The sequence below is a fragment of the Salminus brasiliensis genome, chromosome 18, assembly GCF_030463535.1.
Source record: "Salminus brasiliensis chromosome 18, fSalBra1.hap2, whole genome shotgun sequence".
Taxonomy (NCBI): Eukaryota; Metazoa; Chordata; class Actinopteri; order Characiformes; family Bryconidae; genus Salminus; species Salminus brasiliensis.
The window spans coordinates 31,005,359-31,027,110 of NC_132895.1; the positions used below are offsets into that span (position 1 = coordinate 31,005,359).

The 21,752-nt window shown below is 45.4% G+C and overlaps 2 protein-coding genes and 1 non-coding gene across 8 annotated transcripts; 2 read left to right on the forward strand and 1 right to left on the reverse strand.

The window, feature by feature from the left end:
• Positions 1 to 364: 364 nt before the first annotated feature.
• On the reverse strand, positions 365 to 436 carry trnaa-ugc (transfer RNA alanine (anticodon UGC)). Its single transcript has one exon. It is a non-coding gene; the product is annotated as a tRNA-Ala (tRNA).
• Positions 437 to 924: 488 nt separating this feature from the next.
• Positions 925 to 10,129, forward strand: LOC140539109 (uncharacterized). Of its 2 annotated transcripts, none has more exons than XM_072661731.1 (8): positions 925 to 1,072; positions 2,558 to 2,756; positions 5,097 to 5,287; positions 6,388 to 6,573; positions 7,597 to 7,755; positions 7,836 to 7,961; positions 8,110 to 8,202; positions 8,785 to 10,129. In XM_072661731.1, exons 1-8 carry the CDS (start codon positions 1,058 to 1,060, stop codon positions 9,223 to 9,225), a joined length of 1,410 nt encoding a protein of 469 aa, XP_072517832.1. In that variant the 5' UTR covers positions 925 to 1,057; the 3' UTR covers positions 9,226 to 10,129. The 2 variants fall into 2 exon arrangements, with proteins under 2 accessions (XP_072517832.1, XP_072517833.1); XM_072661732.1 differs by lacking the exon at positions 925 to 1,072 and adding an exon at positions 2,961 to 4,087 and having other exon boundaries at positions 2,682 to 2,756.
• Positions 10,130 to 12,774: 2,645 nt separating this feature from the next.
• mzt2b (mitotic spindle organizing protein 2B) lies at positions 12,775 to 21,390 on the forward strand. Of its 5 annotated transcripts, XR_011977843.1 has the most exons (6): positions 12,775 to 12,978; positions 13,808 to 14,006; positions 15,183 to 15,334; positions 17,009 to 17,152; positions 19,237 to 20,411; positions 20,588 to 21,390. XR_011977843.1 is itself a non-coding variant. In XM_072662439.1 (5 exons), the coding sequence occupies exons 2-5, from the start codon at positions 13,819 to 13,821 to the stop codon at positions 19,386 to 19,388; spliced, it is 636 nt and encodes a 211-aa protein (XP_072518540.1). In that variant the 5' UTR covers positions 12,775 to 12,978; positions 13,808 to 13,818; the 3' UTR covers positions 19,389 to 21,390. The 5 variants fall into 5 exon arrangements, 4 of the variants coding, with proteins under 4 accessions (XP_072518540.1, XP_072518542.1, XP_072518543.1 ...); XM_072662439.1 differs by having other exon boundaries at positions 19,237 to 21,390; XM_072662441.1 differs by having other exon boundaries at positions 12,777 to 12,978; positions 17,012 to 17,152; positions 19,237 to 21,390.
• Positions 21,391 to 21,752: the final 362 nt, after the last annotated feature.

Here is a 21,752-nt window from a genome sequence, read left to right on the forward strand (position 1 = left end):
CTGGCCTTAGGCAGCACGGTGGCAAAAGGTTCATCAGTGTTTATCAGCTCCAGAGAGTCCTATTCTATTGGCAGTACTTCTCAACAGGGACTGAAAAGAAGCTGAATGCATTCATTAGAAGGGGTGTCCACAAACATTTGGACACATATTGTATGTATGGATTTTGCAGCAGGCGTCTCTCTGTCTCCCTCTAGTGGTGAGGAAAATATTACATTAAAAAAATAATCGCAACACGTCACTAGTTTTAATGTTTAAATGTCTTTAACGTGTGATTTTAACGTTTTATGGTGGTAATAACTGTTTAATAGACGAATAAAGAGAAAAACTTGCATTTTGAAGAAAAATGGCAAAAGAAAAGTCCGGCTGGAGATGCCGGGGATTGAACCCGGGGCCTCATACATGCAAAGCATGCGCTCTACCACTGAGCTACATCCCCTTCCTGGAAGCTGGCTCGGCGGTGGCGTATATAAAGGTGGGAGCGACCGAATTTCTATTTAACCCAGATATCTAACTTAATATATATTTAAAATGTATATTTATAATATGAGATTTTTATTTTTAATATATATTTATATTTACGAAACTAAAATTTAACTAATCACGAAAGCTTTTGATTTTTTTTTATTCCTTATTATTTTAAATGTTTAGCTACTTTCTTAAAAATGAACCCCTACAGAAATTGAGAGTTTAAAAAAATTACAAAATTAAATAATAATAATTATTGTTGTTGCTGTTGCTGTTGTGAACGCAGCCAGCAGGAGGCGCAGATGCGCACTTCCGGGATTAAGGATGGTTAAGCATCCTCCCATCTAGCTAAGTAGCTAAGTGCCCTTCAGCGGAGCCGTTTAGGACGCGGCCCGCCTCTCTCGCCGTGTGTGTGTGTGTGTGTGTGTGTGTGTGTGTGTGTGTGTGTGTGTGTGTGTGTGTGTGTACGCACACCTACGCAGGCGGATGACGAACCACACACACCTGTCTTAAAATGGTTCGCGCACTAAAGCTACGGAACAGCCGGTAAACAGCGGAGCGTGGGGCTCGTCTCCGAGGCTGCCCCGGGAAGATGGCGGTGTTTGTGGTGAGATTTTGATCCGGGGAAGATTCACAGCCCTCGCTGTTTGTTTACGGTAGCCGTTTGTTCGCTAAGCTAACAGGCTAGCGAAGTTAGCTAGTGATGGCTTGTAGGGAGTTACGCGGAGTGACCTGCGCAGGTTGCGTAAGCTGCGGGCGGTTATCGCGATGCGTCACGTCGGTGACGTTCAGGAATTCGGTTGCGTTGCGTAGCGTAACGTAGCGGAGCGTAGCGGCTTCTGTAAACGGTACAGGGAGCGGGTCTGCCTGACTGACTGACTGACGTCAGAACCGTAATTACTGGATAATTTGGTCACTTCAAACGAGATATTTACGGTAATTAATTCATTAAATAATTTTGTTTATTTATTTATTTATTTGGTTATTTGACCACAGTTACCCATATATGGTCATCTCACAAGCACATTTTTCAGGGTGCACCACCCTATATATCTATATATCCCTGTATACTGCCAATAGAATAGGTCTCTCTGGAGCAGATGGTGAACCTGAACCCGACTGGCACCATGCTGCCTAAAGGGGGTATAAGCACCCCCCCCCCAGCAGCACTGAGCTGTGGAGCAGTGGAGGAACTGTGTTCTCTGGAATGACGGATGGTGGTGCTCCCTCCAGTACATTTGGGATGAGCTGGGGCTGAGTTGAGGATGATGAGGTGGGGGTGGTGGGGTGGGGTGGTGATCATCATCATCCAACATCCTGACCTCACTAACGCTCTTGTCGCTGAATGCAATCAAATCCTCACAGCAATGCTTCTCCAAATTCTAGTGAACAGCCTTCTTCCTTCTTCGGACAGTAGAGACAGTTACTCCAGCAGAAGCAGGGTAAAGACTTGATGAGGAGCAAGGAATGAGCAGGTGTCCCAATACTTTTGTCCACACAGTGTATCAGGATGCTCTCTTTGTCACTTAGTGTCTCTCTCTCTTTCTCTCTCTTTCTCTGCGTATTATTTGCAGGCGCCAGGGTGGTGCTACCAGTATTGTGGGAGGCTCCGAGAGACCGGCCACTCGCTGTCAGTGGCCGGTCTTGGTCAGTTAGCCCTAACTTAGAGCTTCAGCCTTTGATGTTTTTATTGAAACTTATTGAAAATTAAAAAGATTATTTTCTCGTAATCCAGGCGTCTGAAAGCTCCCTTTTAGGAAGTGATTACCCCGAATGGCTATGAATACACTGCCTGATGCCTGGGACTCGATTTTGGGACTAGATTTTGGGTCTGAAGCATACTTTCAAAGGTGCATATCATTAAAACGGTGGAGGGATACATGCAGGGTGTTGTGCCGCAAAGCAGTTCCTCGAGTAAACTCATTCTTTCAGATTTACCATCATCAACACTGCATTCGAAACTCGGGACACGTGTGTAGATTCATTGGTGGGTTTGGATAGTAAACAAAGTGGCTAAATTGTTGTTGTTGCTGTTGTCATGACGACGGAAATGACCCTTTCCCTTTCTCCCTCCCTCCTCGCCACCCTCCAGGCCCATCCGTCGGTCCGGATCAGGGGTACAGAGCACACCTACACCCCCGTCCTGTGCCAGGATGAGAAGTGCGACGGGCGCGAGAAGGGCGTCCATATGCACTGCCCGCTGTGTACCGTGGGCGAGGCCTACCAGGACCCGGTCATCCTGAGGGCGCACTTCCGCATCAAACACGTCGACAAGGGCATCGACTTCGCAGGTGAGACTTGAACAGCCATCCGTGTGGGAGGGGGCAGTTACTCAGTGTCCAATTACTTCTGTCAGACTTGTAATGGGTCCGCTGTACTTGTGGAAAACAAGCATATCATTACAAAATATTATAATATGTACAGTAATATAATTAGGGATGTCCCCCGTTCCCCCTGTCCAATGCTGAAGCTGAAACGCGTGGGTTGTGTAACAGGACGATGATCCAAAATCCAATCTCCTGCTCTGAGCATCGTACAAAATCTGGGGAGAGACAAGCTGTGTGCAGCAAGATGACCCAAGGACATCTCTCCAAACGTCCACATGGGCCTCTTTTCCTTCTTCTACTGCATTCTGGGTGACGACAGCCTGCCTCGACTTCGGCCTGGAATCGGTCCGAACCATCCAAAAACGCTGCCACGCTGCAAACCAACCAACCCGTGGTTCCGTTTGATCTGGGCAGAGACCACCTACAGTGGTTGGGTCACATTTTGGACGTTAGGTCCAGGCTGTGGTTGGTTCAGGGGCACCTTTCCCACCTGCTGTTGTAGTTTGGAGGTCCGGTCCAAACAAGGTAGGTGTGAAAGCACCATAAGATTAAGCAAAGCAAGTGAGGATATCTGCATATTTGGACGTGACCGGAGCGAGTGGTGATGCACGAATATGGGAAGTTTTGGGGGACTGATCAAGATATCCATCATCATCATCATCAGGAGCAGCAGCAGCAGCAGAGATTTTGTCTTGATTATGGTTGGGTGTGAGTATGGACAGACCTGCTGAACCGGATCTGATTAAATTAAAATGAGATAAATGATTAAATAATAATAAAAAAAATCCCTGGCTGATGATGAAAGATTAGGAAATTCAGTTGTGTCCACTCACCTGGAACGCCGGGCTAATTAATGTGTCGGGGAAATGAAAATCTGATTATCCTGTTATCTAAGGTTTCCTGATATTGGATTTTTTTTAAGCAATTAACTGCTGATGCTGACCCAGTAAGGATATCGCTCCGGCCTGCGGCTTTCAATCTCGCATCAGATGTTTCCCAGGGTACTTTTTTTTGGGCTGCCCCCTAAAAGCCCCCTGAGAATTCAAGAATTCACCAATAACCCAAACCGTACGCCCTCGTCGTTGCAACATCACCAAGTAACCAACCAACGTGCCTGGAGGGAAGTGCCACATCCCGGGCTTTGACGCACCAGCCCCGAGACGCCTCAGCGAAGCGCTGTGAGGAGAGAGCGCCATCTACCCATCCTGAAGAGAGCAGTCCTGGTCACTGCCCCTCAGCTTCAAGCTGCATGAGCGTGAAGACCCTGTATACACGAACAAGGCGGCATCTTGACTGTTCGTGTTTTATTTATTTACGATTTTTTTAATTACTATTAAGTTCATTGTTCCTTAAAGAATGTAATTATTAGTAATATCGTTTATCGCAATTATTTCTGGAGACGTTTCTCCTCCAAAAACAATATTAATCATTAGAGATGCACCGATACCACTTTTTCGTTTCCCAAACCAGATTTTTAAGTATCTGCCGATATTGAGTAGCAATACCGAAACCAACTCTGACTCAAATCCGGATATTTAAAGCTTAAAAAACAAACATGTACTGGTTGAGGAACTGCTCATGATTTCACGTTCCGGTCCTCGACCCAACAAAACGCCACATGAAAAACAGAATGTGCTGTAAATGTAAAAGTTGCATTAAATATCTGTTTACTGATAATAACTATTTATTAGAAAAAATGCAAAAGTAGAGTAGAGCGTCAGTCAGCTTCAAGGTATTGGTGCTCCGTATTACCGATACTGTGCGTAAGTGCCGGTATCGGCGCTGATGGCAGGGCGGCCTCGGTATCTGTGAAACACTACTTATCGTTACTTATTTTAAATTATTATTATTTTATTAATATATATATATATATATAAATAGGCTGTTTTAAGGGGTTAAAGAGAAGGCTGCCGCTGTCCGTCTCCGTACTCCACAAATCCATACGGCAGCCTGGCGGTCGTTAAATTAGTCTGTTGGCTGAGGCTGGAGGCTGGCTTTTTAACGACGTGGTAGAGAGAATCTGCGACAGGGGGCGCTCATGCGCAGGACGGGGGAAAAGGAGGGGCAGGGGGGACTGTTTACGATGTTGGCCTGCCGTCTATCATCACCATCGCAGTGTGTCTTTATACTGATTTAAAAAAATGCCTCCGAATATGTTCCCGTACAGGGTGAAGGTGAAGGTGGAGGTGGGGGACGACTAGGAAGCAGCCCTGGTATTGTGTCTCTCCGAGAAAAGGGGCACAGGTTCGAGAGGTAAACCTCTAGACTAAACGAGTCTCCTTTCCGCCACCCTGTTCCTCGCAGGCTTGAAGGTGCTGCGTTGCTGTAACCACTGCGAGATCGTGGGCACCATCAAGGGAGAGAAGAGGTTCAAAGGAGCTCACTGGCACTGCTACCGCTGCAGGAACGGCTTCAACAGGAGGGACGAGGCCGTCAAGCACTACAAGACGCACTTCCGAAACCCACACACCACCTTTCAAATTCAGGTCACGCAGGTGAGCGGGTTTTCCGTCGCGTTCCTCCGACCCTTTCCTGAAAACATCCCAGCACAAAGATCGCCCTGAGAGGAAGCGTCACCCTGAGCGCTCCTTAGCATTTTTTAACACCTCCTTAACTCCGCAGCTCCGTGCCGGAGGGAGTCGGGCCGCGCTGGTTTAGGCTGGATCCCGGTCGTCGTACTTGTATGCTGGAGGTCAAGTGCACTCCAACCAGCTCCAAGCCAGCGGCGCCGTGTCACGCGAGTGTACTCGGCGGTGTGCGGAAAGTGCGCAGTGCGAGAAGGGGTCAAAGAGCCGGAGAGGGAGGAGGTTGCTCGTGCCTTAATCGTGAGCTCATGAGTGTTTGAAGAGCAGGGGTGCGGAGAAGGGCCGCAGCACTGATCGGTTCTGGCTCTGCTTCCCAAAAGCATCTTATCTAGGATATGACATGGCATTTAAAAATTCCCTTCCTCGCTCCTTTTCCTACAATGTGGCGCAAAGTAAGTGGACGCTCAACCGTCACACAACCCAGATGAGCTCTGTATGAATGGGCTTGCCAAAACCAGGTGCCTTAAAGGTGTTCTATATGGCCTGTTTGCTAGCTGGGGGAAAGAAAGTCTGGTGTTTCTACTCAGCCCTGGCTCTGGCGGAAGGCCGGAAGCCAGAAGCTGACATGCAAACGTTGCAGGAGCAATGTTGGGCGGATCTGGCAGCCGGCTTGCGAACGCTGTGGTAGTGCTGTTGGAAAAGGCCAGGAGCTGGTTTGCGAACGCTGCGGTAGCAACATCGGACAAGGCCGGAAGCTGGTATTAGTGTTGGACAAGGCCGGAAGCTGGCATGCAAACACTGCGGTAGCAGTTAGCCGGTGTCCGCACAGCGCAGTAGCCAGTAGCGATGTTACACGAGGCCGGAAAGCAGGCGTGCTGACTCTAGGTTTTACTCCATTGTGTCATTGTGGTTGCTGTGTTGCAAGCTGGTGTTCAGGGGAAGCTGCAAGCCAGTGTTCGTACTGTGCAATAGCAATGTGGGACGAGGCCGGTATTGATGTCGGACGAGGGGTGGAGCTTCTGATATTCTGTTCAAATTTCAACCGCCTGTTAATGCGTTTGTGTTCTCAGGATGTGAACTGCAGGCAGTACTACAGCGGCAGCGCAGAGGCCCATGCTAAAGCGTACAGCGGGCTGGCTGTGAGCCTGGGTTCAGTGGGGGATGCCACCGCTGCCGTCGGATCCATTGTGACGCAGCCGGTCCTGACCACCACCTCGGACAGCGAGGGAGCCACTTTACTCACCGTCGAGCCTAAGGTAGACCTGCTTAGTGGCTTTTCGAACATGCATAGATCCGTTCAAAGGGTGAGCAGTACGAAGTTCGCAGACAGAATTCCTGACGTTCTCCTGTGGAATTCGCTGGTGCGATCCAAAATTCATAGGTTCCATCAATAAAGGCAAGCCTTCTGGTCCTGGACCCAAAGCTGCAGAACAGACCCAAACTGCGATACCGCCACCCCCATGCTTAACGGTTGGGATAAGGTTCTTATGCTAGGTGTGCCTCCAGACTCTTAACTTACACTTCTCAAGCCTGGTGAGCTTCTGAGACCAGCAGGAATCTCCTTTGTTCAAGCTATGGCACACACTCCTAAACCTGTATGGTGAAGACTCACGCTTATGTTTGTGAAGCAACCTTCTCCCTAGTATCATGGTTTGGGCCAGTTTTGCCGCATCTGGGCCAGGACGGCTTGCCATCGTTGAGTTATTCCGGCAAATTACCAGGAATACCAGAAACGTGTTAAGATATCTGAAGAAATCTCAAAAAAACATGGGTCATGCAGCATGACAATGACCCTAAGCACACAAGTGGCGTTCAACCAAAGTTAATGCTTTGGAATGACCGAGTCAAAGTCCTGACCTTAATCCAAAAGAGCTGAAGCTGTCTCATACAGAGGAATGGCCTAAAATTCCTCCAAGGCGATGTGCGGGACTACTACCGAAAACGTTTAGTTCCATTTGTCGCTCCACACGGGGGTTACACCAGATACTGGAAGCAAAGATCTGGAAGCAGATCCACATACTTTTCCTCAATAAATAAATGAGCAAGTCTGCTCATTTTGTCTCATTTGTTTGATTGGGTTCTCCTTATCTACTTTTAGGGCATTTAGGTCCAAACCATGCAGAAATATAGAAAAGACTGTGTTTTTATCTCGGTTTAGGTATTGGATGTAGATCCGATCACAGATCTCGGGTCAAACATCTGCAGAAACACCGGAAAGCTTTGTTTTGCTAGTATTTGATACTCATGACGTCGGCACTTCATTCTTCTGTCTTTTGAAGGAAGACAGCGAGAGTAATGGCATTCCACTGGGTGCAGAGGAGGAGGTGGGCTCTTCCCTGCATGCATCAGAGCGAACCCAGACCCTGGTTCTGATGGACCCTGACGGACACACGGGCAGCCTGATCTATGACGAGGCCACAGGCATCCTTACTGAACAGGTATGGCTACCCACTATCATATCAGAACATTAGGACCACCCGTAGTTGTGATCAACCTTTTTTTTTTTAAATGTTTTTAGAGTGGGGAGAGTTTAGAGGTTCAGAAACGCCTGATGGAGCTCAACCAACAGATAGACACTCTGCGGCAGGAGAAGGAGAGCATGGAGAAGACTCTACGGGCTGAGATTAAACAGCTCAAGGAACAGGTGTGTGTGTGTGTGTGTGTGTGTGTGTGTGTGTGTGTGTGTGTGTGTGTGTGCTGGTGGGTCAGATTTGACTCATGTTCACATTCAAGCTGTTTCTAGCTCATATCTAATAACAGCCTTCGCCTCTTGCTGTCTTCTCATGGTAAAGGTTGCTAGTCTGGTCCAGTCCAACGTGAAGATGTTTGAGGAGCTGCAGGCGTACCAGTGTCCAGACCACAGCCAGCAGCGAGTGGCCAAACTGGTGAGTTTCTTGAGTCCTGTCTCGTTCCCCACCCAGTAAGCGAAAGGGCTCTATAGGGTTTAGAAATTGGTTCCCCAAAGGCAACCCTTTAAGCATTGGAATGGTCTTCCGGCCGCAGTGTACACCTGTAGCTGTAGCTTGCCCAGAAATGCTACCACGGTATCAGCACCCCGGCTTTGCTGCCTCGTCCAGCATCACTACCGTGCCGTCTTAGCATGGCTAGAGTAGCGATGCTCTAGGCATGTTCATGAGGTCCTGGGTCCTTCACATCTAAAGACTAGTAAATATGAGGTCTACATCTTAAGGCTCTTAGACCAAGGCTTGAGTCCTTGACCAGGCAGGGTCACAGGAAATGCTCCAGGAAACAGAATAGGGGGTCATTTTATTCTACAGTCTCGTAGTTGGGGTTCGATGCAGTCAACGGTGGTCCGGCAACACCAGGCTTGCCTGTTTACCTGGTTTCCTGTTTAATGGCCTCTAAGAGCAGCCTGGTCTTCAGAGGATCCCAGCTTTACTGTGCTTGGATCGGTACAGACCGACTGCATTAGCCGACCGACTGATCATTTGCCTCTGTTGTTGCAGATGGAGAGTCTACAGGCCCAGCATAAAGAGCTGCTTCAGGCTCAGCTTGCTTCTCTGAGGCAGGAGCTGCTCTCTCAGACCGCCGCCATATCCCTCAACGGCCACGCGGGGGCGATGGAGCTCAACGCCACTCACGCCGAGACGTCCCACGCCCACATGGAGGTGGAGGTGCAGGGGACGATAGGGGGCGCTCTAACGGGACTGGAGATCATAGACGTGCAGCTCCAGCCGGAGCAAGGCGAACTAAGGGGGCAGCTGGTGGAGTTCGGACCCGTGCGGGCCGAAACCCTCCACGGCCTGGACAGCCCCAGATCGGACACGGCCCTGAACACCTCCCAGGACCTGGAGGTTAAACAGGACGCGGTGCCGGCGGCGAGGAAGCGCAGTGCGGAGGATGACTCTGGAGGGACGAGTGAAAGCAAGGTCCCGCGTGTTAGCTGATGGCAGCAGAAGAACATCCCTCACACAGATCTAACCTGCTCGAGTTCGGACGGGCTCCGGCTTCCTTGACCCGTCATCACCCTGATGGAGTAGGGCTGCGGATAAATGAGCACATTGCGAGATGCTTGCTACACTGTTAAAAAAGGATGGTTCTCTGAGTGATGCTGTAGATGAAGCACTTTTGGAACCACATGGAACCTAAGGTGGTTCTTCTACAGCAGCATACCAAGAACCCTCTGAAGCACCTTCAGCGTATAGATTAAATAACACCTTCATATTAAAACACTTCCATGTAAAAAGGCTGAAGGGCTGCGTTGTTCTGACACGCCCGTTTCTTGGTTCACCAAAACACCCACAGAATCTCATCTGGATCAAAACTCTGGTGTCATTCATACTCTGCACTTTTCCCCCACACAGCGTCCTGCACCGTACCCCTCCTCCATGAATGGATTTTTTAAAAAGATGTAAAACTACATATGAAGATGGAATTTCGAGAGCATAGGTCAATAGGTCAATATGTCATAAGGCAGGGTGCCAGTTCTGAGAAAACAAGCCATTAAATCGAGATACTGAGTCACAATTCTGAGGAAATGCCATTATATTAAATTTCATGAAAACCAGTCAATACATTTAAAACCTGGGTCACAGTTTTAAGAAAATGATGCTGTAATGAAGCATTTTTGGAACCAAAGTGAACCAAAGATGGTTCTTCTACAGCAGCATGCCATGAACCACCTGAAGCACCTTCAGTGTATAGAAACACTAAAACACTTCCGGGTAGAAAGGCTGAAGACTGGGCTGAATGATTCTGGCTGGTATTGGATCACGTCCATTCCTTGATTCAATAAATCGAGATACTGAGTCACAGTTTAATGAAAAAAAGTCAATAAATTGAGATACTGAGTCACAGTTTAATGAAATGTCATTATATTAAGATATTGAGTCCCAATTTCATGAAAACAAGTCAATTAATCGAGATACTGAGTCAACAACTTTGAATAAATGGCATTATATTAAGATACTGAGTCACAATTTTAAAGAAATTATACTAACGTAAGTCACAATTTTGAGGAAACAAGTCAACAAATCCTCCATTTCGAAAAGTCCTTTAATCGAGATACTGAGTCAGAGTGTCTGGATAATAAGTTACTGAGTCAGAGTGTCTGGATAATAAGTTACTGAGTCAGAGTTTCTGGATGATAAGTTACTGAGTCAGAGTGTCTGGATAATAAGTTACTGAGTCAGAGTTTCTGGATGATAAGTTACTGAGTCAGAGTGTCTGGATAATAAGTTACTGAGTCAGAGTTTCTGGATGATAAGTTACTGAGTCAGAGTGTCTGGATAATAAGTTACTGAGTCAGAGTTTCTGGATGATAAGTTACTGAGTCAGAGTGTCTGGATAATAAGTTACTGAGTCAGAGTTTCTGGATGATAAGTTACTGAGTCAGAGTTTCTGGATGATCAGTTACTGAGTCAGAGTGTCTGGATGATCAGTTACTGAGTCAGAGTTTCTGGATGATAAGTTACTGAGTCAGAGTTTCTGGATGATAAGTTACTGAGTCAGAGTGTCTGGATGATAAGTTACTGAGTCAGAGTGTCTGGATGATAAGTTACTGAGTCAGAGTTTCTGGATGATAAGTTACTGAGTCAGAGTGTCTGGATGATAAGTTACTGAGTCAGAGTTTCTGGATGATAAGTTACTGAGTCAGAGTGTCTGGATGATAAGTTACTGAGTCAGAGTGTCTGGATGATAAGTTACTGAGTCAGAGTTTCTGGATGATAAGTTACTGAGTCAGAGTGTCTGGATGATCAGTTACTGAGTCAGAGTGTCTGGATGATAAGTTACTGAGTCAGAGTGTCTGGATGATAAGTTACTGAGTCAGAGTGTCTGGATGATCAGTTACTGAGTCAGAGTTTCTGGATGATAAGTTACTGAGTCAGAGTTTCTGGATAATAAGTTACTGAGTCAGAGTGTCTGGATGATAAGTTACTGAGTCAGAGTGTCTGGATGATAAGTTACTGAGTCAGAGTGTCTGGATGATAAGTTACTGAGTCAGAGTGTCTGGATGATAAGTTACTGAGTCAGAGTGTCTGGATGATAAGTTACTGAGTCAGAGTTTCTGGATGATAAGTTACTGAGTCAGAGTTTCTGGATAATAAGTTACTGAGTCAGAGTTTCTGGATGATAAGTTACTGAGTCAGAGTTTCTGGATGATAAGTTACTGAGTCAGAGTGTCTGGATGATAAGTTACTGAGTCAGAGTGTCTGGATGATAAGTTACTGAGTCAGAGTGTCTGGATGATAAGTTACTGAGTCAGAGTTTCTGGATGATAAGTTACTGAGTCAGAGTGTCTGGATAATAAGTTACTGAGTCAGAGTGTCTGGATAATAAGTTACTGAGTCAGAGTTTCTGGATGATAAGTTACTGAGTCAGAGTGTCTGGATGATAAGTTACTGAGTCAGAGTGTCTGGATGATAAGTTACTGAGTCAGAGTGTCTGGATAATAAGTTACTGAGTCAGAGTGTCTGGATGATAAGTTACTGAGTCAGAGTTTCTGGATGATCAGTTACTGAGTCAGAGTGTCTCGATGATAAGTTACTGAGTCAGAGTGTCTGGATAATAAGTTACTGAGTCAGAGTGTCTGGATAAGTTACTGAGTCAGAGTTTCTGGATGATCAGTTACTGAGTCAGAGTGTCTGGATGATAAGTTACTGAGTCAGAGTGTCTGGATGATAAGTTACTGAGTCAGAGTTTCTGGATGATAAGTTACTGAGTCAGAGTGTCTGGATAATAAGTTACTGAGTCAGAGTGTCTGGATGATAAGTTACTGAGTCAGAGTTTCTGGATGATAAGTTACTGAGTCAGAGTGTCTGGATGATAAGTTACTGAGTCAGAGTTTCTGGATGATAAGTTACTGAGTCAGAGTTTCTGGATAATAAGTTACTGAGTCAGAGTGTCTGGATGATAAGTTACTGAGTCAGAGTGTCTGGATAATAAGTTACTGAGTCAGAGTGTCTGGATGATAAGTTACTGAGTCAGAGTGTCTGGATGATAAGTTACTGAGTCAGAGTTTCTGGATGATAAGTTACTGAGTCAGAGTTTCTGGATAATAAGTTACTGAGTCAGAGTTTCTGGATAATAAGTTACTGAGTCAGAGTTTCTGGATGATAAGTTACTGAGTCAGAGTTTCTGGATGATAAGTTACTGAGTCAGAGTGTCTGGATAATAAGTTACTGAGTCAGAGTGTCTGGATAATAAGTTACTGAGTCAGAGTGTCTGGATAATAAGTTACTGAGTCAGAGTTTCTGGATGATAAGTTACTGAGTCATAGTGTCTGGATGATAAGTTACTGAGTCAGAGTGTCTGGATGATAAGTTACTGAGTCAGAGTGTCTGGATAATAAGTTACTGAGTCAGAGTTTCTGGATGATAAGTTACTGAGTCAGAGTGTCTGGATAATAAGTTACTGAGTCAGAGTGTCTGGATGATAAGTTACTGAGTCAGAGTGTCTGGATAATAAGTTACTGAGTCAGAGTGTCTGGATAATAAGTTACTGAGTCAGAGTGTCTGGATAATAAGTTACTGAGTCAGAAGGCATCGAGGCGCTGCCTCACATTTCCGGGGCAGGAGAAACACCCCGCGGCCCAAAAGCGCTAAAGGGGAAGAGCGCCGCGCCGCCAGGGGGCAGTGAGGCGGCTTCCTCTGTCGCCGGTTCGCCGCAGAAGGAGAGTTCGGCGCGGTCGTTTGTTTGCTGTGAGTATTTAACCCAATTTCAGGCTGTTTTTTTTTTTAGAGTATATTCATAAATTTATTACAAATTATAGCGAATATATTTATTATAGTTTAGGGTATTTATCAGCTAGCAGCAGACCGCAGCAGTCGCTCTGGCCTCTCTGTTAGCGAGCGAGCTAATCTGAGGGGCCGAGCGGCTGCTGAGGGAACGCGCGGGTTGACCTGGAGGTTAAATGGCTTTATTTATTAATGTATTTATTCATTAATTAATGAATATTACAATGTTTATTTGTAGCATTTGATGTTTGTCTAGCTTGGCTTGTAAACTGTCGGCCAGCAACAAAAAAAAAAAATGTGGACGTTAGCCATCACCTGGTCTTCATTTCCAAATATTGAGAGATGAAGGTAAAATAAGACAAAATTAGACTCAGAAAACTGAAGAAATGTCTTTAAACAGCATTTATTAAAATAAAAATGATTAGAATAATCGATAAATGCTGGAACCCACCCTCGTGTATTAGCCCCTCTAATGCCTAAAGTCAGGACCAGGTGCCCCTCATCAGCTGCAGAGAGGATTCTGGGGGAGGCTCATTTGACCCTCAGGCTTGCTCTTGCCTGCTGAAGTGTGTGGGGAAGAGTGGTGAAGCTCTCTGGGGTCTTCAGAAGGAAGGTTGGAGGTTGGAGATTTTGTCCTTTGTTCAGCCCGAGACCGGAGCTCAAGTCTCCCACCAGTCCTGAAAATGCCAGCTGTCCCGCTGTTTGTTTCATGAGGTCCTGTAGCAGTAGGTAGGTACGCCCCGCTGTCTGTCCAAGTACGTTGAGCCTAATTATTACACTGATGCTTCCGCAGGGTCCTGCCTGATGACGTCCCACGCAGCGCCGACTGGCGCCATGCCCGTGGCCCCGGAGTCCCCCTCCCTGGGTGTAAGCGTCAGCGGCAATGTGCAGAAGTACAGCATGAAGAAGAAGAAGGTGCTCAATGCTGAGGAGATGGAGCTGTTCGAGCTCACTCAGGCTGCGGGGATAGTCATGGACCAGGAGGTCTTCAAGTGAGTAGATAACCGCCGGTGTCTGCAGAAGCACTGGAGTGCGGTAGGTGTGATCCGATTGGCCGATTGGGTTTGTGATGCGGCGTTCGTGCAGACCCCGTAGATTCATCCCGATAGTTACCCCCAAGATTCATCCTGGATTGAATACAGTTCTGATTCATACTGGGTTCATCCTGCTTTAATGCTGTTCCACAATTATTGCAGGTCAGACTGTGAAAACTACACACTGCAGATTCATACTGGAGTCACTCCATGATTATCACTGTCAGGCTATAATAACTAGAACCACTGCAGATTCATACTGGATTCAAAACACTCTTATTTCTTATTACTGCTGGACTCTTACAACCACACCAATTGCAGATTCGATTCATACTGGATTAAAATCCTTCCACATTTGTTACTGTCCGACTGTAAAAACTACACACCCTACAGATTCATACTGGATTAAAACCAGTGCACAGTTATTACGGTCAGACTGTAAAATCCATACACAGCAGATTCATACTGGATTAAAACCATCCCACAGTTATTACTGTCAGACTGTAAAAATCCATACACACTGCAGATTCATACTGGATTAACATCACTTCATGATTACTGTCAGACTATAATAACTATACACACAGCAGATTCATACTGGTTTATAATCATTCCACAAGTATCACTGTTAGACTGTTAAAAAAAAAAAAAAAGAAACCTTCACAAACTGCAGATTCATACTGGATTAAAACCATCCCACAGTCATTACTGTCAGACTGTAAAATCCATACACACTGCAGATTCATACTGGATTAAAACCATCCCACAGTTATTACTGTCAGACTGTAAAATCCATACACACTGCAGATTCATACTGGATTCAAAACACTCTTATTTCTTATTACTGCTGGACTCTTACAACCACACAAATTGCAGATTTGATTCATACTGGATTAAAATCCCTCCACATTTGTTACTGTCCGACTGTAAAAACTACCCTACACTACCCTACACACCCTACAGATTCATACTGGATTAAAACCAGTGCACAGTTATTACCGTCAGACTGTAAGATCCATACACCCTACAGATTCATACTGGATTAAATTCTGTTATTGCTGGCGGACTATAATAACTGTACAAAGACAGATTCATACTGGATTAAAATCAGTTATCTACCTCCTGATCTTACAGGGTTATCGTGGACCTTCTGAAGATGAACGTAGCGCCGCTGGCCGTCTTCCAGACCCTGAAGGCGATGTGCGTGGGTCAGAGGATTTCGGACACATCTGTTGGTGACACATCGACAGCGTCCCACTCCGCCGCTGCCCCCTCCGAGCCCAGAGGTCAGTCAGCATGTCAGTCTGGACGCTCAGAGACTTTGTTAATAAGCTTCTGATGTAATCTAAGGCCTGTTTTTACGCATGTGGACACCATGAAGACGACGTTCTGTGATGATGTGAGGTGTTATTAATGTGCATGCGCAAAGTAGATCCCCAAGAGCACTTAAAACCCTGAGACCTTTCACACCCAGGTGCGCGTTCGGGAGCACACTAAATGACTGTTACATTTGGGGTGTGTTATTAATATTCAGGTAAATGATAGAAAATTTGTGCACATTTTCGATTTATACTGGATTAAAATCACTACAATAATTACTGCCAGACTATAACAGATACATACTGGATTAAAATTCCCTCCACAATTGTTAGTCAGACTGCATTAGACACAGTTTACCACTTCCCCTTAGATTTAGTTGACCAGCCCAGCCATGACTGCCATGACTGACTTAACTCTGGACTACAAGGCTAGTTTAGCTAATCCAGCTAACAGTACACCTCCGTAGTCACCCACAATGTATTCTGTGGACCCACACAGCTTATGCTTAGCTTACTCAACTCACATCCAGGTCTTATTTATTTACACCAAGGTAGTGACCAGTCCGCATAACTCTGTGACAACATGCTAACAGGCCTCCATTTGTGTTTTTTTTTGTTTGTTTGTTTGTTTGTTTTTATATATTTATTAGCAGTACATAAAAGCTAACAGTGAGAGGCCAGTTAGCGTGTTGTTGCTGCGTGATGCTGGCTGACCCCTACCATATATCCTCCCTTATTACTGGTGCATTGTGTGGTGAATGGTGCTTAAAATAAACAGTATTTGCATTGCGACGGTGCTGTGAAGTGGCTGCCGCTTATGCTGACCGGCTTCAGCTTAGCTTTTAGCTTCAGTCCAGCTTTTCTTTCCTTTTCTGCCTTTTACACTTTGGTTTGACTTTCCTCACGTTGTAAAAGCAGATCCAGCTCCACGCAAAGTTTCTTGGCATGGAGGAAGCAGTGCCTCAGTTCTCAAACTAGCAGTTTATTTATTTTTTTACATTTTTTTTTTAAATCTATTTTAATGATATGCAATTTTAAGACCCCAGATCTTCTCACAACTGTGCTAAAACAGTCTCAAGTAGTGTTTTCTTAACTATTTGGTTGAAAGGGTTTGGGTCGATTTGGTTAATAGAACCTAGAATTTAATAAATGTTAAACCATCAATCTGACATTGCACCTGTTAAACCTCTCTGAATCAGGAGAGAGAAGCTGGTTAGCATTAGCTCAGATAGCAGCATAGCAGTCTCCTCATCTCAGAACAAACTCTGCAAGCTACAACGCCACGGAGTATCAGGTAGCCCAGCACTCGTGTCTGAGGGGCTGAAGTTGAGCGGCTGCTGTTGGGAGGGACAGGAAGGAGAAATGAGAGACCGGTTCAGCTGGGTTTGGACCTGTAGTCGGCTATCGAGGCTTAGAGAAGTCAGCTAGCAGGCTAAACACCACAGCACAGGCCGTGTTCCTGCTAACTAAGCTAATGCTAACCAGCTAACTTCTGGAATGGTCCGATTGGTCTCGGATTGATGTCCACCAACGTCGGAAGCCTGTGTCTTTCATGCTAATACCTGTTTCTCTTTCCTGTTGTGTGTTTTTGTGGCACCTGTGTGTACGCTCTGTGTTCTGTGTGTGTGAAACTTCTCGAAGAAGAGGATTCTGTGGTGTCAGAAAAGAGCACTAAAAAGCCAACTCCTCAGGCCCCTCCCACTGGCCCCGCTGCCCGCCCTCAAAGGGGAGGGGCTAAGATAGTGGTCTACGGCCCCGGCGAGCAGAACTCTCCCCTCTCTCAAGGTCTTCCCTCCGAAACCTCCTCTCCACCCTCATCAACGTCCCTTGTTATTCTCCACCCTTTGTTTTTCCGGTGCCTCCAACAAAGCTGGAGGTCTTCACACTATCGCTCTTTCATTCCCACCCTCTCTTGTTTTCTCACTTCCTGTGCCTGCAGGGTCTCTCTCTCTCTCTCTCTCTCTCTCTCGCCGCCACTGATTTCAGTGCATGATTCATTATTTGGAACCTCTCTTCCTCTCAGGTCGTCTGTAAAGCTCATCTGCTTCATCGTTAGCGAAAAAATTACCGTTCAAGTTTGTTCAGTTCGATTCAGGGCTGCATGAAGCTTTAGGATCAAAACGTGACGTTATCAGACCAAAACATTATGACCACCTGCCTGAAAGGCTGCCCTTCCACCATGTGACACCAAAACGGTTCTCCATCTACAAGACCTCTGAAGCTGGTACCTGTGGTACCTGGCGGCAAGACGTCCCAGCAGGTCCAGTAAGTCCTGTTAGTTGGGAGGTTGAGCCGCTGTGAATTAGGTTTGTTGTTCCGGCGCCTCCCGCAGGTAAACGGCTCACGAACCGGACAGCCGCAGATTCGCTCCAAGGTTCAGTTCGTACATTGTAGACGCCTTCTATTGGTGGACAGGGGTTAGCATGGGCACTCCACAACCACCCATTAACATTTCTCCTCTCGTGCCACAGAACCCTTTCCGTCACTTTCACCCAGACGGAAGAGCCTTGGTGGTCTGTAGGTACTCGCCGCTGCTGACCGGATGCCCCCTGCCAGCCTTGCTGTTCGGGAGTCACTCAGACCCCTATCTGTCTGAATGTAATTAGCGACCTGACCCTCGTCAGAGTGTCTAAGGTCTTCACGCTGCCCATTTCTCCCACATCCAACTTGTCGACTACAAGAATAATCAACAGTATTGGCTTCAGCTATGAGTGGTCATAATGTTTCGGCTGGAACAATGAACTTCGTTCGTGCCACCTCTTTACCCCATCATGCTCAAAGGAATGAACTAACTGTTTATACGCAGCTCATGGACACCGCCTCATACCACGCCTCCTGTCCTCTAACATCAAGGAGAGCTTCACCCCCACCGTTAACGTCATGTCACATCTCCATATCTCCGTTTTCAAGGAATGCTGGAACGCTCCAACCTAACAGCTGATGTCATACCATGCCCTTTTTTTTAATTAATTTATTTATTTATTTATTTATTTTTTTATTCCTGTGGCTTAAAGGGGATTCTGTGGTTTTCAAGGCTTTTGCGTAATGCAGTAGTGGAGAGGTAAACAGTCGTTCAGAGTGAGGTTTGGTTTGAAATGTTGAAAATCATTTTATTAAACATATTTTTTAGTGGTGGGGAGTAGAGCTAGATGTCGCCATGGCTACAGCACAAATATGGCCGACCTATTTACTGTTCCACCAGTGAAACTTACTTCACTTAATAGTGGCGAATCTGGGAAAACAAAGTGGTTCGCTTTGGGAACTACTTTTTGCGGCTCTGCCCCACGTATCCCTCCACCGTTTTAATGATATGCGGTTTTAAAAACACACTTCGGCCCCAAAATCTTCTCCGAACTATGGGACAACAGTGTCTCAGGCGTCTTAACTTTCTGCAAGGCAGGGTTTCCGTAGAACGGAGCGTTTCAGACCAAACCTGCTGAGAGTGGCTTTGTTTACGTTTTGACTGGTTAATTATGCAAATGTTTTGAATGCCTGATGGAGTTCCCCTTTAAAGACCACCTTTACATGCTGGTGTGCTTAATAATTCATTAAACCTGCTTGAAACCTACCTGATTCCCACTATGGGTCAGGTACGTTGACCACAGTATGACCTCAAATGCATGGCCTGCATCCGTGCCCAGCGGCTGTCTTGGTCAAAGGCAGCATAGACACTTGCGTTTGTGTCCTCGCAGTGCATGAAACGGGACAAGCCAGGTGTGTGTAAGTCTGCCAGCTCCATAAATTGTGTGTGTTTGTGTGTGTGTTCACTGGTGGGATGCAAAAATTAATTACCACACACACGCCTGACCAATGTGCATCTCCTAACATCCGTATATGTGCGTGTTCTTGTCTGTGTCTGTGAATGGCAGTGCGCAGCAAATCCGGCACGGGTCACGGGGAGAAGGCTGCCAGAGACGGCTCCAGCCAGAGAGTGCCACGGCAGGCCAGCGCCACCAGGGGGCAGAAGAGCACCAAGAGCTCCGGCAGCAGCAGCTCGTCCTCCCAGGTCACCTCCAACTGAAGCCCTGCAGTAAAGCGGCGTCTGTTAGAGGCCGGGTCCAGGTCTGGGGTCATGTGATGGACGGTGAAGCGGTGGAAGCTGGCCCAGTGTCTGCCTTTTCGTCCTTGATGTGGAAGAGCAAATGATTTTGGAGGATCCGTTTGGAAACTGTTGCTTTCTGGTTCTAGATGCTCTGTGTGGATGAGGCAGGGTTCCTGTCATGATGTGCTCGCCGTTCTTGTTTTTGTTTGTTCAACCCCTTATACTTGTTTACAGATTCACACTTTAAATGATTACTTTTAGAACATGTGCATTCATTCTTTAGAGTAATGTGTAGTAGGTACTGAATTCAGAGTTGAAAAGTTCAGCACTTACTAAATGTTTCATAGTAGATACTGAATAATAAATAGCCCATAGTTCAGTAGATACTGAATAATTTATGGTAGAAACTGAAAGGTTCAGCATTTACTGAACATGGATACTTCATTTATAGTAGATACTGAATAATTTTTAGTAGATATTGAATAATTCATTGTAGGTAGTAGATGCTGAAAAAGTTCAGCCTTTACTGAACATAGATACTGAATAACGTTTGGTAGATACTGAAAAGGTCAGCATATACTGAATAACGTTTGGTGGATACTGAAAAGGTCAGCATATACTGAATAATTTGTAGTAGATACTGAAAAGGTCAGCATATACTGAATAATTTGTAGTAGATACTGAAAAGGTCAGCATATACTGAATAATTTGTAGTAGATACTGAATAGTATAGATACTCATGTTTAGCATTTAGTAAATACTGAAAAAAATCATAGTAGATACTGAAAGTTCAGCCTTTACTGAACATGGATACTGAATAACGTTTAGTAGATACTGAAAAGGTCAGCGTATACTGAATAACGTTTGGTAGATACTGAAAAGGTCAGCGTATACTGAATAACGTTTGGTAGATACTGAAAAGGTCAGCGTATACTGAATAACGTTTGGTAGATACTGAAAAGGTCAGCGTATACTGAATAACGTTTGGTAGATACTGAAAAGGTCAGCGTATACTGAATTATTTGTAGTATTGAATAGTGTAGATACTGATGTTTAGCGTTTAGTAAATACTGAATAATTCATAGTAGATTCTGAAAAGGTTCAGCATTTACTAAAGATGGTAGAAACTGAATAATTTTTTGGTATCTTTTTAATAATTTTTAGTAGATACTGAAAAGGTCAGCGTATACTGAATAATTCGTAGTAGACACTGAAAAGGTCAGCGTATACTGAATAACGTTTGGTAGATACTGAAAAGGTCAGCGTATACTGAATTATTTGTAGTAGACACTGAATAATGTAGATACTGATGTTCAGCATTTAGTAAATACTGCATAAATTAGACTAGATAATAAAAGATTCAGCATTTACTGAACATAGATACTGAATAATTCATGGACGTCATACCAAATTCTGAATCATTCATACTAGATACTGATTAATTCAGTTTGCTGAATAATTCCTTTTAGATGCCGAATAACAGTTGCGCAGTTGTTAATTTTAAAGCTTGTATAAGGGGTTGCATGAGCAGCAGATTTATGTTTTTAATGCACTGTGGGAAAAAAAACAAAAAAAAAACTTATGGTTCTGTTGTGTAGCTTTTTTTTTTTATTTTATTTTATTTTTTTTTAAGAAATGTAACTAACTCCTACTCTGAGACCCAGCGTATGCTATTTCATCAGTGAATCGTGAGCGGTGCTTGAGCAGACATGTTTGCAGGTTGTGCAGGGATGGAGCGGAGTGGCCTTGGACTTAAGAAAACATCACAGCTTTGCAATGAATTGGAAAACCCTCGGGAGGGAGTCGGCCGGAGGCGGTGCCGCGACTCGACTCTACTGTAGGAGGTCAATTTCACGTCCCACCAGCATATAGAACCACCGCTTGGGTATGTGGAGTATTCCTGCAGTGGAGTCCCCAAGGAAGAGCTCTTTGATTTAGCTTTAGCTTTATAGCTGATTAAATTCTGATTGGTCGACATGTATCTCTTCAAATCCCTGTTGTTTCTTGCTGTACGTGTTTTGGGCATGCTGGTATAAATGGGAGGGGAATTGGGGGCTCTGAGTGGTCCAGTAGACTAAGGTGCTGCTTGCTAGAGCTGGGTGATATGGGGGGGGGGGTTCTATCATGATATTCAAAGACGTTCTCAAAGATATTTTTCACGATGCATATTGCCCAGCTCTACTGCTTGCCATCAGCAGCCAGAGTCAGAGAGAGCACAATTGGCCATGGCTCTGTCGGGGGGGTGGGTTGATTGCAGGAGGGGACCCGTGCCAGTCTTCACCATCTCTAGTGTTTGGGGCGTTGCTAGTGATTGGGTAGAGATGAGTAATGAGTAATTGGGTG

Coding starts and splice junctions, on each gene's coding strand:
- mzt2b (XM_072662439.1), top strand. CDS start 13,819: ATGACGTCCCACGCAGCGCCGACTGGCGCCATGCCCGTGGCCCCGGAG. Junction 15,335..17,008: donor TGCCCCCTCCGAGCCCAGAG/GTCAGTCAGCAT, acceptor AACTTCTCGAAG/AAGAGGATTCTGTGGTGTCA. Junction 17,153..19,236: donor GAACTCTCCCCTCTCTCAAG/GTCTTCCCTCCG, acceptor TGTGAATGGCAG/TGCGCAGCAAATCCGGCACG.
- LOC140539109 (XM_072661731.1), top strand. Junction 5,288..6,387: donor TTCAAATTCAGGTCACGCAG/GTGAGCGGGTTT, acceptor TTGTGTTCTCAG/GATGTGAACTGCAGGCAGTA. Junction 6,574..7,596: donor TACTCACCGTCGAGCCTAAG/GTAGACCTGCTT, acceptor TGTCTTTTGAAG/GAAGACAGCGAGAGTAATGG.